The 15494-nt window shown below is 42.8% G+C and overlaps 1 protein-coding gene across 10 annotated transcripts in view; it reads right to left on the minus strand.

The window, feature by feature from the left end:
- SUN1 (Sad1 and UNC84 domain containing 1) overlaps positions 1 to 13585 on the minus strand; it is a 37984-nt gene extending 24399 nt beyond the window's left edge. For 3 of the 10 annotated variants that reach the window (XM_057416791.1, XM_057416790.1, XM_057416788.1), the window contains exon 1: positions 2618 to 3528. In XM_057416791.1, coding sequence (XP_057272774.1) covers positions 2618 to 2694 — 77 coding nt within the window. In that variant the 5' untranslated portion in view covers positions 2695 to 3528. Of the gene's footprint in view, positions 1 to 2617; positions 3529 to 13501 lie in introns of those variants that run through there. The other 7 variants (XM_057416794.1, XM_057416792.1, XM_057416793.1 and 4 more) reach the window with 4 other exon arrangements.
- Between the last annotated feature and the right edge of the window lie 1909 nt (positions 13586 to 15494).

Raw genomic sequence — 15494 nt, forward strand, 5'->3', positions numbered from 1 at the left:
AGCAAACAAAAACACACACCAAAACCTTTTCCTTTCATAGGACATAAATTAACCAGTACATTAAGGGTACTTCTATCCATATGTATGGCTAACCAAAAAAGACATTGTAAAGATGTGATGCCATCAGCCTACACTTCCAGATAACCTACACAGTGCAGACTCCGGTTCCTTCCCACACATGCAGCTCCCATGGCTACTGGCAGATGTGCTGACTGGATCAAGCCGTACATTTCCAGCTTCTTAGCTATTAACTTGACACCTCCTTCACACAAGCTTCTAGAGAGTAAGAATGTCCTAGACTTCAGTGAGTTAATTTTCAAGTTTTAGAAGCTGAATAAGAACAAGGTCGGTAATTTTAGCACAGCTGTAGCTTTGTCTGGAGGACTTTGTCATAGAATCATGTAATTTATAAGGATATGAAAAGGGCAGTACTATACTTCATTATCCAAGATGATAATAGATAAATGAAATATACCTAGAGAACTGCGTTTAAATAGACAACTTCCAACATAGATGCAGGCACATAATCAATACATAAACATTTACATGCTTTCTGATCATGGCATTACTTTTATTAACTGATCAAGGACACTACTTTGAGCTCCTGAACTACTGCACCAATTGTCACTGAAAACGTCAAAAAACACCACCCTCCAAAAAAAAAAAAACAAAAACAACAACAACAACAAAAAAAAACAAACAAAAAATAAAAATCAAAGGATTTTATTCATTTTGCATAAAGTTACACCCTGATTTAATGCTCTGACACAGGGGAAAAAAAAAAAATTAAAAAAAAAATCAAACCGAATTCTTACCAATTCAATCCGCAGTTGTGAAGAAAAAGGAAGTGTTAAGGTACCCAAATTGACCAAACCCACACAATTCAAGGATGACAGTGACTAAAAGGAAAGATCAGCCTAAAGGAGGGGTGTAAATTATACGTTGACAAGTGGGTGAAATTCACAAGGCTGACTGGCATTTTAAGGAGGATAAAGGTTATTTGGCTGTATCAGTTTAATGCTTTGCTGATTTGAGCTGGAGAAGGAAAAACACAAAGCAGAAGGCACTATAAACAGTTATGAACACACAGTAATCCAAGCAAATATTAATATAAATTGTATTAATAGGCCATAACCATGTCTGGTAATAGCTTTGTGGTACTAACTTCCCTGTACTTTTTTCTGCAGCACTACATGCACAAGCCCATTGCTGGAAAAAACCTCAACGAAGGAGAAAATCAGATGCCAGTTTAACAGCTTGTTTTAAGATATGCTCACAGAGACATAAAAATCACTGTCTAAACAACCTGAAGATTCAAAAGTCTGCCTTCATTGCTCGCAAGAGGGAAAGTTATCCTCTGCAGAAGAGTGAATACATTTCAGCAAATCACCAAGGTACACTTCAACACAGAGCTATCTAAAAGCACACAGTAATATAATAGTGAATGTCGGCTGATAAAAGGCACATAAGTCATCTTCTCTCAGAATTAGTAAACCCACTTGTATTTAACCAACATTTTACCAATGTTCTATAAATTCAGGAAGAGTTGCTATATAATTGATGCAATGTAGAACACATCCCATTTTGCAACACTATTGACATTAAGCTGTAGCTAAAAAAGCAAAACAAAACCCATCATGGTCCTCCCCCCCCCCCCCAAATAACGATGCCACAATTTTAAGAGCCCACAACAGCAAGAATAAGTTAGCAACCTCTTAATGCTACAGTTTTGCCTACTTCTATTTTACTGATAGCCAAGAATTCTTGTCTAAATATTGTATTCTAATGCATATTAAGTAAATAATTATTTACATGTACAGAATAGAAAAGCAAACTTACACTACATCCTAATTTATTTAACTGGAAATAAAATCTTCAGCTCACTGACACATACTTGCTTCAAAATACATCTACTATCTCAACAGGAAAAGGTAGGTAGATTAAATCAGATGCCATAATCTACTCTATTAATAGTAAAGAAACTCAAATGGGCATCACAACATTTTGAATACATAATACCAACACATGCAAACACACTACTACTGCGTTTAGAAAACTGAAATTATTTAATAAAAAGTCTAAAATGGTCTATTTAATGAAAAGATACAAGAACAACCAAGATCTTTGAAACAGATTTTACATTCACACCAGCAATTTTGCTAAAAAACCAAGAACCCACCCAACAAAGCAAACAATAGAAAAAGTAATCAATGTGCAACTTCCAGCCAAGTTTCACAATAGCACAAATGAGTGTGTCTCAGTTTTAAAGCAAAAGTAGTGCCAAGTAGCAGAAGAAAACACAGAAGTTACAAGACACACGACAAAGCATCTAAGAGTTTTGATGATGTATTTATAGAAATAAACCAGCAATTGTAACTAGGTGGAGACTAGTTATCCATAGCAACTAATAAACACTGAGTCACTATGTTAGTCACTGTCCTGTCAGTTCTACATGTATTCTTTCCTCCAGTTAGGACACAGTAGTTATTTTCAAAACAGACTAGATGAAGCATGATTCTCCAAAGAAGTCAACTACTTACCATAAAAGCTGAACTCTCAGGAATTAACAACAATGAGAGAACATGCAGTTTCTCTACAAGAAGAAAAGAATTCTCACCTGAGTGCATATGTATAGCCAGTGTTCTCTGGCAGACATTGGGGAGGAGTATACGTATGTAGACGTGAAAAGTCCATGTTGACTGTTTCAAATCATACTGTAAAAGGTGGAAAAAAAAAGTAATGCAACGACTTAGAAGTACACAAAGCCAAGGTAAGAGCCCTTGCACTGTTCAGCCTGTGTTTGGAAGTACTGAAGTAAAGCAGCTACTGTTACCAGAAATACGGAGTGCTCAGCATTTCAGCTGTATGGCTGCTGGGGCTGGAGATCCCTTCTCAGTACTGCAGGAAGCTCAGTGTATTTCTGAGCACAACTTTCTTTATGATGTTGTTTTCTGCAATTTCCAAGTTCTCGGGAACATTACTGTAATATGAGCCAAGCTCTCATCACAACTGTCCTACAGTGCTTCCATAGGAACTGAGTCATGCAGCACCCAAAAAAACTAAGCTTGAAAACTAAAAACCCCATGTGGCCAGGCTTTCAGAGATCTCTTTGCAATGACTTTTGCTTTGAAAGCAAAGCATGGGCTGTGCTGTGCACCAAAGCCTAACACAGAAGAAATCTGAGAAAGGTTTTATATAGAGTCAAATCATTTTACTCTACTACCTTTGAACACCATCCACTAAGCAGCAAGGGACTCCCCTTCATTTCACATCAGCCTGTAATATTTTCTATGGGTTCATTTATTCCTGTCACAAACCCCACGCTGAATACACACCCCAGCAGAAGAGCCAACTGCAAAGTGACTCCCATGGTTACAATTAGGCACATTTTCCAGAGTGCCATCCAATTCCAAAAGAAAAAAATTACCAAAACCAAGAACAACACAACAAAACCATGCAACCAATACTTGCAAAACTTTCCCTAGAGCTTTTGGAAGCTATTTTTATATATATAGGCTTCAGGAAGAAAATACAGAAACGTAGTCTGCCCAAGAAATCCGCAGAGCCGCATGAGTGACTGCTTGTGGCATTATATGCAATTTGACTTTCAAGTTTAAAATACTTCCCCAAAAAACATGGAGTCCCTCTGCATTTTATTAACCACAGGAAAAGTTTTGCTTCTAGAAAAGATAGTAGGTTATCAAGTAGTGGTTTGGCTATGCTGCACTGGCATGTTCAGCAAAACGGAATCCCAGCTATTTTTAGGTTATCTGTGGCTTCTGTTTAAGCAGCAGCAAACAATATTTTACACAACTGTGATGATACACCTAACTTAGGTAATACTATGCCCAGCTACACTTCAATTTTATAATAAAAACATCAACAAGTGTCTCATTTTGGAGATGCACTTTACTATGCTGAAATAAAGAGCTTTCATTTTATAGCTACATACACATTGGAAATAAAGACAAAAAAACAGAGTCAGAGGTACAGGTAGGGGCAGCTCAAAAAGAAATCTCTCCATGTAACATGAAAATGCTCTTAGTCCACCTGCAGCCTCTGAATCCTGACGTCGGAAAGGCAGGATGTTATTTCCATTACTACTGAGGACAGAGTCTCCTTCTTGTTTTTAAGAATCAAAACATACAGGCCTAACCATTGTAGCATTCTGAATTCAAGCACCTCCCATGCATTTGTGAGGTTAGTGGAAAATAAGGTCTCACTTCTGCTAGTTACATCTTTTTTTTATTTTAGCATTACAGACATTTATTTAGCGGTAGAAAAAGCATCTCCATTAAGTGATCTTTCTCTACACTTCATCTGTCCCAGAGCCCTAATGCTTTCACTGGCTTGTCTGTAACATTTGTTGTTTGTTTAGAGGAAGCTTAAATCAGTGTGTGGAAGTATTAACAAAGTAGTTGAACTCTCTTGCTACAATAAGTAGTAAATATTGCCAGAATGCATAACAAGCGCTGCCACACTTTAACAAATAAGAGCTCATTTGAGAACAGAGGAAACAGGGACCCCAAAGTAATGATTCCCCAGCAGCAAAAGCAGAAATTAGGTGAATGTCAAGATAAGGGATGTTGGTAACTCAGACAGCATTTGTTTTAAACAGCAGCAAAACAGATTCCTCAGATATATGCCTACTGAAATTCAAACTGTGATTAAGGTTGATTCATTTAAATTGGTTAATCCCAGCAGAAAGATTTTGAAACCACCAGCTAGGGAAACCTCTGTTCAGTTTACAGTGGAGCTGATCTTGACTGCTCAGCACCCAAAATTCCATCAATAAACAAGTTTTTAACTGGTATCACAGTAGCTGATTGAATGCTTTTGACACCCAGCAGTATTTCCCCATGTGGAAAGCTAGGCCAAGAGAGTGAACTTTCAGCGGCCACTCAGCTCCTCTCCCTAATTCTGTTACCCATATGGGCAGGGCAGACTTTGAACAACATACTGGTTTGGTTTCTTTTGTGCCTTTTTCACTTCCCCTCCCAGTTCTCTCTTCACTTGATTTCTGAAGAAATTAAATGCTAGAATTTACATCGAATTTCTGTTCTGATGAGGTCTGAAATACATCATTAAGTTAGTATTATATAAAACATGTACTTGACAATGGCCCTGCTAACTGAAAAGCCCTGAAGGTATTTATGTGTAGGTTTATTAATACTTGGTTTCCTAGCACAAGTTATCCTGTACAGAGAGCAGGTTTGCCATCTAAACACTGTATAGTTAGAAATCACCCTTAGAAGATTTGGGGGTTTGGTTTGAGTCACTGCTCATTTCATGCTCTAATGTTAATTCAGACTCAAAGGGAAAAGATGTTTACTTGTTCTTCAAAGCAACAAAACAGGCTTAACAAACTTGATCTTCAGAGATAACCACCACCCCTTTTCAAAAAAAGGGGCATCTCAAATTTACTACAGAACTGGGTGTTTATTTTTTTTTTAACCTGGCTACTATTTCAACAGCTTGATTTTTAGTTACCCATCTCTTCAAAATAAAATATGAAAAACAAATGACCAACCCAATTTATTTAGAAATATTCTACATACTTATCACAGCAGAACTTCAAACTACAGGACAGACTAGGGGTGGGTGGAGGACAGTAACTCCCTCTCATTTTTTCACTCATGTTTAACAGCACTCCACTTCTCATATATTCTTCTCCTTTATGAAACTTTCACATACAACTGGATCAGGAAAAGACATGCTAATAGAATATTTTTGAAATTTAAAACCACAAAAACTTAGGAGTGAGCCCGAGAGGTAGACACAGTATTCAGCCCCAGTTTAAACACTCCAGATTTTCAATTTTGGCACCGCAGATCTGTCTGGACTCAGATTCAGGTAACCTTTTAGTATCAGCTTTATTGTAAGCATTACTGGGCTGAAACTCAGAGCCTTTTTTCCTTCTTCAGAAGCCCACAAACATCTATGGGATGTACAGTGAAAGAATTAGAGCATGCAGTTACACTAAAAAAAAAAAAGTAATAAGAATAAATTTATAAGACAACCTAAAGGCAATTAAAGAGAAGCACAGATTTCAGCTAGAATTCAAGCAGATGTGCCTCAACTTAAAAGCTAATTTCCACGTTCCTGTGGAAGAGACACATTTACTTGCTTTTGCGGGGGCGGGTGGGAATGAGACTGCACCACTGCCTCTTAGGCCAGTTTATCTGAAAAATCACTTTCAGAATCAGACAGCCTCTACTAAACCCTAGTACAGCTGCAGCAAACTTCCTGGCTTTCATGGAAGGTGATGAGATGCTCTAATAGTGACTTAGGCACAGAAGCATCACAGGGGAGGAGATGCAGCACCAAACACACACTGTATATACACTACAAGCACCCTACAAATACATCTTTTGGATTACACAGACTTCCACAAACATTATTTATGCATTTCCTCACAAATACCTTTTATGAGAAAGGAAGCAATAAATTGCCATTTCACAAACAATACCCTGGCAGAGTAGAAATATTCCCCAGGAAGTCTGTTACAGAAGAAGAAAGTTTAAAAGACAGCATGTCTTTTTCTTTTTTAACATTACAAAGGGTAACACCCCCCCCCCCCCCCCCCAACATTTAAAGTCTGAGAGCTGCTGGCAGTACTACTTCAAGTGGAACCTATTCTATCCTTACCTTTTAAAGCAAGTAGATGAAATTTAAGTCATGATGATTTAAGATACTAATGCCACAACAGCTAAGCAGAGCACTGGGCAAATTATTAATAACAATGAAAGTGGCTTATGCAACTCTATCAGTTCCTGAAAGCAAGCCAGTTTTTACTTTTAATTTTGTTTTTGGCTTCTACTATTACCTCAAATAACCAATAAAATTATTATTTTCTTTAAAGCCAAATTCCCAAGTAAATATACTCCACGAAGAATGTTTCCACATACCCAACTAACTGCTGGTTTAAACAGGCTGAAGAGCAAAGAGCTCCAAGCTAAATCACTGTTTTATTAACACAGTCTTAAAACATTAGTATTCATTTAAAACAACTACACAAGAGCAAATAAACAGAAGAAATACAAGTGATAAAATTCACATTTTAAGCTAGATGTTACCACTGACACACGCTGTCAAATGCAGGTGCCCAACTGCAATGCTAATAACAAAAGGAGGTTCTTCACAGAGCAGCAGCACTGCATATTCACAGTAAGTAGCCCTTCGCACGGTTTTTGGAAGGGAGGTTGACAGCAGCCAGCTATACATCCAGCTGCGGTGAAGGAGTAAATACGCCTGCTCATTGTTCACACTCGCACACAGCACCCGAAGCACCGCACGGCAGCACCCCGAGTCACTTCGAAGCCGGGAGCTTCCCGTCCGCCCGCCCCACGACTCGGCCAATACAGGGGTTTCGCGCACGTTCCCACCGGGCCGCTGCCCGAGGCCTCCCGGCCAGGCTCCGCAGACCGAAGCACAGGCGGGGAGCTCCCGGCCGAGGCCTCGGGCCCAGCGGGACGGTTGGCGATGGAGGCGCGGCCGGTTCTCGGCGCCAAGGGCTGCACCGGGGAGGGAGGGGAAGGAGGATTGGGGGCGGAGGTTACCGTGGTTCCGCGATGGCGGCGCGAGCTCCGTGCGCGGCCCGGCGGACAGGACACGCCGTTCCATGCAACACCGCAGGATCCCAAAATGGCTTCCCGGCCCCAACAAAGCCCAACGGATCTGACCCGGCCTCCCGGAGCCTTCCTCGTCACTCGGCCGCAAAGCCCGGACGCACGGGCGGCTTAACCAGCCGGTTACCCTGCGGGGAGGCCGGGCCGCGGAGGCGGACCCGGCGCGCTGTAACGGCCGGGCGCCGGTGGCCAGGGGAGGCACGGTTTACCTACCGGTTGCCTCGCCTTCACCTGCCCCAAAACCACCAGTTTAGAAATCAACTGACAAAATCAAACCCAAACCACTCTCTTCATGACTAACTCCTACACCCGAACGCCCAAAATGTCCCCAACTCCTAAAATCACCAACCCACAGCCCGATGCAGTAGCACAGATTTAAAGACACATACATGCTGCATTTACTAATGTACAAACGTAAAAAGCTTGCTAAGCCTGTCCATAAAGCCCTTCATGCAGAACACTTACACTCAACACCCAGTCACTTCCGTGATATTATGATGAAAATTAGCAAACAGTAACACACCCACATAGGGGAATTAAACATTATTGTTAACCTGGGAATTCTACAGAAGCAAGAACCTAGAGTAGCTGCAAAGCACTAAGATTTTTTTTAATAAGATTTCACTTCCTTTTTGTGTAATGTTAAACTGTAAACGGTGGGATAGAGGGATTGCAAGTACTGCATAACCCTCCTTTCCTGTAATGTGTTACAAGCAATTCCTCTTTTTAATAATTAATAAGATAAGGCAAACCAAATACTTTCTATTCTCAGTAGACTTCTTTCCAGAAAGCTTCTGGTGGCTGTCAGAAAATAGGTGCTGCCCCCAAACAGTTTTGTGTTTCACACTTCTAACCCCCGTGGTTATCGAAGGGTGCCCAAACACAATCATGCTAGGAACACCGCTCCATCATCTCTAAACAAGCACACCACTTAAAGAAAAATAGTAATTGCATTTTGCAGTAAACCCAGGGGCAATCACTTGCTCAGGGAGTGATGCCAAACCCCGCCTGTTTAACAACACATTCCCCAAACAGAAACTGCACCGACAGCAGCTGCCCCGAGGGGGCAACAGGGGGACAGCGCAGGCAGGGCTGGCACTGCCCAGCACCAAGTAGCACTACCGCTTGCGGGACGTTACCTTCGGGCTCCGGCCCAGCAGCTGCAGCGAGCGCAGGCACTGCGGCACAGCTTATCACGTCTTTCTAAATCAGAGCGGAAAGCTGCAGGTTACGGTGACTTGTGACAAGAAGACGCTCCAAGCGCCAGGCCAACAGGCACCCGACCGGGCAGACAGCGGAGGTTTGTTTCTCTCCTTCCAGCCGACCCGAACAGCTTTGGGCCCCGAGGTCAACGCCTGACCCAGCAACTCCAGCCCGTTCGCCAACGCGACGCCTCCCCTGCCCCGCTGCCCGAGCGGGATGCAGACCGGCACACAGCGCCTGCCGCGACCGGCCCTCACACTCACTGCGGGCCGAGGCGGGAGCGGGCGGCAGCTGCCACCGACCAGCGAGTGGCGGTTAAAAACGGCGGCGGGGTGCGAGGGGGCGGCAACGGCCGGAACGGCTCCGGCGCCGAGCTTCTCGCCCGCCCCGCCCTGAGGCAAGGCAGGGAAAACGCGGCCTGAGCCCGAAGGGGAAAGGGAGAGCCCCGCCTGCCACAGCGCGGGCACGGAGAGGCTTCCTCTCGCGGGAGGCAGTGAAAGAGGGACGACCGCGGGCACGCCAGACCGGCGCTGCCGGTGCCCGGGTTAGTGGTTACCTGTCGCCGCCGAGCTGAGCCGAGCTGAGCCGAGCTGAGCTGAGCTGAGCTGAGCCGAGCCGAGCCGAGCCGAGCCCCCACGGACCGCAGCTACCGCGACCGAGATTCCCTCGGCCAAGGCCACCCGAAGCCTCCGCCTTGCCCCGCCCGCACGGCGCGTGCCGGCAGCGCCCCCCCCCCGCTCTGCGCGAGCGCACGCCCCGCCCACCAGTAACCGGCCCTCGCGCGGGCCGGGGCACCCCGTCTGTCACCGCCGCCCGCCCCGGCCCCAGCCCCGGCCCGCGGCGCCTTTCCCCCTGTCCCTGCATAAAATGGAGCTTGGGCCCCCTTTGAAGGGGTGTGAGAGGTGAGGACATGACCGTTACCGCTGAGCCTTGCTTTGCTCGGCTCCTCGTGACTTCCCTCCCCCAGTATTTCTCGCTGTTTTCTTCCACTCTGCCTTTTTTTTGTGTGTGTTTGTGTTTGTGTTTCTTGCCACTCTTCTCTAAGACCTCGCAACACGCTTATTGCTGGGATTTGCCAATGCCGGGCTATGGAGACAGCTGGGCAGCTGCTGCGGGGAGCAGAGATGCCGCTGGCCTGCTTTCAGCAGAGGGCTCCTGGTGTGAAACAAGCCCCATCGTACAACTGTTTGGGGAACACACACAAACAGGTTGGATTTGAAGTCTCTGTCTCAGCCACGCTTCCTTAAGCCCTCAGTTAAACTGGGCCCACAGCTCTTTGGTGCACGTTGCAATGCTGTGTGCAGCAGGCGAGGATGGCTCAAGCGGCAGTGAACAGGAACAGGGAGCGTGTCACTTCAGAAAGGCTCAACATTGTTATTTTTGTGCGTGCAGGAGAAATCACAGACTGGTTTGGCCGGGAAGGGACCTCAAAGCTCATCTTGTGCCAACCCCATGCCGTGGGCAGGGACACCTTCCACTAACCAGGTTGCTTCAAGCCCCGTCCAACCTGGCCTTGAACATTGGCAGGCATGTGACAGCCACAGCTTCTCTGGGCACCCTGTGCCAGTGGCTCAGCACCCTCACAGGGAAGAACTTCCTTATATCTTATCCAAATGGCTCAGCTTGTTGGGAACAACTGAGTAATAAATACATGATTATCAAATAAATATGCTCTGTGTACTAGTTTGGGTACAGAAGGGTAAAAGCTGCTAATCCTTAAGGAACAGAAAAAGATGCAAAATAATGGCAGTAAGACCTTAGCTGATGTCTGTGTAGCACTGATTTTAGGTTAAATTTTTAGTTTGTTTTAAAAGATCTTTGCTGCAGCTATGGGAAAGCTTTAAGATGCTGCAGCCAAGGTTGCGCTGACCCCAGCAGCTCTTGGCAACCAGCACAAGGTTTGGTGAGACACACAGCCCCTCACCAGGCTGGGTGCTCTGCAGAAGACCAAATCACCTCACTTTTCTGACCACCCCTTCCCTTTCTGCACTTGTGCCTCACCTGTTTTCTTCTCTTTATATTAGATGCTGTTTAAGGGCTTAAGACAGGGCAAAATCACTTCTTAGTTTAAATCTCCCTGACATTCGTTGGTAGTGTGAGGCCAGGAGCACTCCTCAACAAGGGCAGGCTGCACTGTGCCCTGGCAGGATGAGGCATGTCGCTCACCCCAGGCATTGCTCCAGCTTCTGGGGCTGCTCTGACTTGTCCTGAGCAGTTGTTTTTCCATCCAAACCAGGCTAAGAGGCTGGCTTACACTCAGCTTTCCCTCCACTTCTCAGCTATGAGGAGCAATAGAGCCTTTGGCTTCTAGGATTTAAGGGAAACTTGGCTGGATGTCCCAGATTTGTTAAAAGAAGCTGGTACAAGTGGTGAGTCAACTTTTCCATGTTTCAAAAGAAACAGCTCTGAAGCAAAAAATTCCTCCAAAGTTTTGAGGTGTCCAACGACAAGCTCTGAACGTTAAGTGGCCTTACTTAGTTTAATTGGCTAAGCTGAAGTCTGTAGAAAAAATGATCAGTAAGAATAAAAAGTGATCATATTTAAAAGGTTTCAGTTTTAACTGTAGAGGGCAGGTAGGAATTCAGGAAAAAAAAGCCTTTTTAGCTGACACTAGGTATAGGGAAACTGCAGTACAAGGCTCAACTAATCCAAGATTCACATTTCTGTAGTCCCTTCCCTTCTCTTCCCTTCCCACCATATTAGTGCTTCAATCTCCTCCCCTTGCTGAGCAAGGTGGATGCTGAAGAGTTGTTCCTTAGTGTGAGGAAGTGTGGTGACCTTTATGTCCAAAGCTGGGGAGGTGATCATATACATGCATTAGTATGAAAATCACCTAAAATACCTGGAAATCTGATTTCTTGCTCATTAAAGTTTCTTGCCATCTGCTTCACGCTATGGTTAAACTCATCAGGCCCTTTTCTCTACACCCTCACTGCCATCAGCCAAAGGTGCTGCATACAGAGCAATTAGGTGATCAGTTACAAGGGGGCTGTGAAGCACTTCAATTCAATTCTGCCACTATAGATCCAGCCACCGTCCTGACTTACAGGGGATTTCAGACGTTAACGAGAAAAGCCGATTACATACGAGGCAGCCCGACAGAGCAGCCGGTCTCCTCCCCACTCTCATCTGCTGCTTCATCTCAGTCCCTGCTGCTCACGAGCTTCCCTGAAGGACTGATCTCAGTAAATGTATGCAAGCTTGTTAACTGGAATTTTTGTTGATCCTTTGGCTGCATTATAATGAAGATTTTTTCACTTTATTTTTGTTCCTCTCTTTTCAAAACATGATTAGAACTTCGTGGGAAGGGCTGAGGCACAGAGCAGTCCTCCGTATCCTCCAGCACCAGCTCTGAACCATTCTTTTAGCCAAAGCTGCTCACCTGCCTCTGTGTGATCTAACACAGATGCTGCAAATTAAATAGAAACTTGGCTTCTTTTGAATCAGGTGTTGACTTCCACAGGCCCAGATGTTCCATTCTATCTGGGGCAATGCTCTAGCCAGGAGACTTCCTCTGACTGAGATAAAGCCTTTGCAATAACCCAACAGAACTCTAATCTGACCTATACATATATATATATATGACTATGGCTGTTACAATATAACAACTTAAATACAGTAAATCAAATAGTAAATATAAATAACAACTATTCTGGTTATATTATAATAGTACAGTTTTATGACACTGTAGTCTAGTGTATAGTATATAGTACGGCTTTAGTAAAACTACTGTATATTATGGTGTATAATATATAGCATAGTAAAACTTCACTAAAACAGTATTTTAGTGTATAGAGTATTGTATAATATAGTATTGTATAATACAGTATATAATAAAGTGTATAAATAATAAAGTATATAATAAAGTAAAAATTTACTATAACAGCTTTAGTATAACTATATGATAGTGTATAGAATAGTATATAGTATAGTATATATACTATATATAGCATATATAGTATAGTAAAACTATATTTTTACTGTAGTATAGTATAGTAAAAAAACATAAAAGTAAAAAAAGTATATATAGAAGTAGTCAAACTGTAGTTTCATTAAGAGTATATTATACTATAGAATAGTATATAATGTAGTATATAACTAAAAACTTTGGCAACACTTCACTAAAACTACAGTTTAGTAAAGATTTACTACAATTATACTATATACTATAACTTCCAGTGGTAATTGGATTGCTGTGATACTATAATATAAATATATACTGTAATAGAAAGTTCCATATGTAGAAATCAGATTAGATTTGAGTTCTGATGGGTGATTGTATTTTCTGAGACCTCTCCAGGTGTAGCTGGAGGGCAGCCTCTGGGGAACAGACTGTGTGTGCAAGCACAGTGCAAAGCACTGTGTGTGCCTTGTGGCACCTTCACTGGCAGTTCAGGTCACCCAGTGCGCTGCTTGGAGCCCTAGAACCAAGACTGACAGCAGACTCCCTGAAGGGAGGCTGTAGGGACCTGTATGGATTAGGGGTGGATGGATCAGGGAACATACTCAACCTCCCACCCGTCTCTCCTGAAAACGCTTTCTGGTGTCTCTCAAAGCCCAGGTGCCTCATTTGACAGTACTCTCTCTTCGTGTAGTTAATTGATTCTATTTAAGGTAGCCAACAAATATTCAAAGATTCTATATTCAGTTAGACAAATGCACGCACTTACCAAAAACTGTGTTACTGAGAATCCAAGTCCCAGGAGCCTCCACAACAGGTCTTCTAGCTTACAAGGACGAAGACAGCAGACCATCTGTTTGTCACAGGAAGGGCAGGGCTAAAGCCTGCTTATCTCAAAAGTCTGAAAGTTTGCGATAACAGTTTTGCCTCCCCAAAATTGTCCATGCTTAAAAGTTAAAAAATGAGTGTGATCCTAGTACATTTATGCAATGAATGCAAATAAAATGTAGTACATAAAATGGCTAATCTAGCAAAATAGGAAAAGAAAAATGATTGTGTTCCCACTGATGCTGTAAAAGGTTGAAGCTGAGAAAAAAAGGAATTTAAACTCAAGCTCACACCATTCACGGGAGACTCAACCATAATACTTCTTCATAAAGGGATTTGAGAAATTTGGGTTATAGAGGTTGAATACAGTAAAGTATAAGCAGGGTCAGCATATAATTGAAGTCTTATGTCCAGAACACTTTCTGATAAAAGGACATAGTGGCAGATACCTTGTTTGTCACAGATGCATAAACAAAGGCAGGTTGCTGTTTAATGTGCCTCCAAAAGGACTATTAGAATATTCAGTTCCTGGCTCTGAAGAAACGAGCTGGTTTGTTGGATGATGCGGAGATTTTTCTTTGGGAGGCATCCCACACAGACTGTTCTGACAGATAACAAAATGCTCAACACAGGCAGAAGAAAATTTCCCAGCCTGCTGAAGATACCAGGCTTGCTGAATACTTCAGCTCTTACTATTTGTGCATGTCCTGATGTACCAGCTTTAGAACATCTTGAACAACTTTGACTAAATTTCACTTCACTGAAGAAGGTTCTCTTCTCTAATCCCACATATGAAGCTGGGTTTTTAAATGTCTCTCCTTTAGATCACAAAGGTGATGAAAAGCACTTGCACAACATTTGCACTGCGACTATCTGGAGGCTGCAGTCAGTGGTAAAGAACCTGAATTCTGCCAACACAGGAAGCTAAAAGTGGACTTTCAAGGGAACTTTACAGTGAGAACTGAGCTTGTGTTCCTGAACTGAAACTTTAGGTTGCACTGGAATAACCTGCTTCTTTGCAGTGCTTTGAAACTCTTTTTTTTTAGAACAGTGTTGAATGAAAACTCTAAGGGCTCTGCTAGGGTAGTTATGTAGCCCATTTCCAGTCTAATTAAATTGGCTTCTTAATAATTGATTAGACTAGGGAGACAATTTCATGGAATCCCAGAACAGGCTGTGATAACACTAAATATGATTCCGTGTGATTCCAGAGCCTGGAAGAGCCCTCTAGAGATTGTGAAGTCCAAATCCCTGACCAAGCAGAGTTGGGTAGAACAGGTTTCCCAGGAGTGTGTTAAGTCAGGTTTTGAGTATTTCCAAGGCTGGAGACTCCACAAACTTTTCACTCCATTTAAGGTCTTTTAGGGATTTTTATTTTACCCACATTGTGCTTTCTAAGAATTTCAGCGGGCTCTCACACTACAGTTAATAGTTTTTAGCCAACTAAAATGCTGCTCAATACAGGCATGTTTATATTTTGGCTTTTCACGAAAAGACTACATTTGATCTAAAATGAGTATCCTATTCTACAGGAATGCAAAATAGCTTTTGGATCCATGAGAAACTACTCAATTATTCCGTATCAGTATTATTACCATTTTTAGATAGTATTTTGTGGAGAAGTGGCCATGAGTTCGCATGACTTTGCTTTTAAGGTAGGAGTAAGATTGTCTTGTTTATCTAATCTCTCTCAGATGTTTCTTTGAGAATGCAGGTAGGTATTGCTGTAAACAGATCATGGTTTGGTTAACAATTGTCACAAGTCTGAAAAAGTAGTTAGCTCTGAAGGATGAAGAAATGTGAGGACTTCCTACAGGATATAGACAAGAATCTAAGTGCTCGCTTTATTACACAGCTGAGAATATAAGACACTACAAATGTCTCTTAGAAATACATATCAAGCTTTAGCCTAGTGTTGCAGAATTTAATTTCAA

This window comes from Pezoporus wallicus, unplaced genomic scaffold (genome assembly GCF_028554395.1).
Source record: "Pezoporus wallicus isolate ANWC-B61680 ecotype Strahan unplaced genomic scaffold, APGP_CSIRO_Pwel_v1 scaffold_7392, whole genome shotgun sequence".
Taxonomy (NCBI): Eukaryota; Metazoa; Chordata; class Aves; order Psittaciformes; family Psittacidae; genus Pezoporus; species Pezoporus wallicus.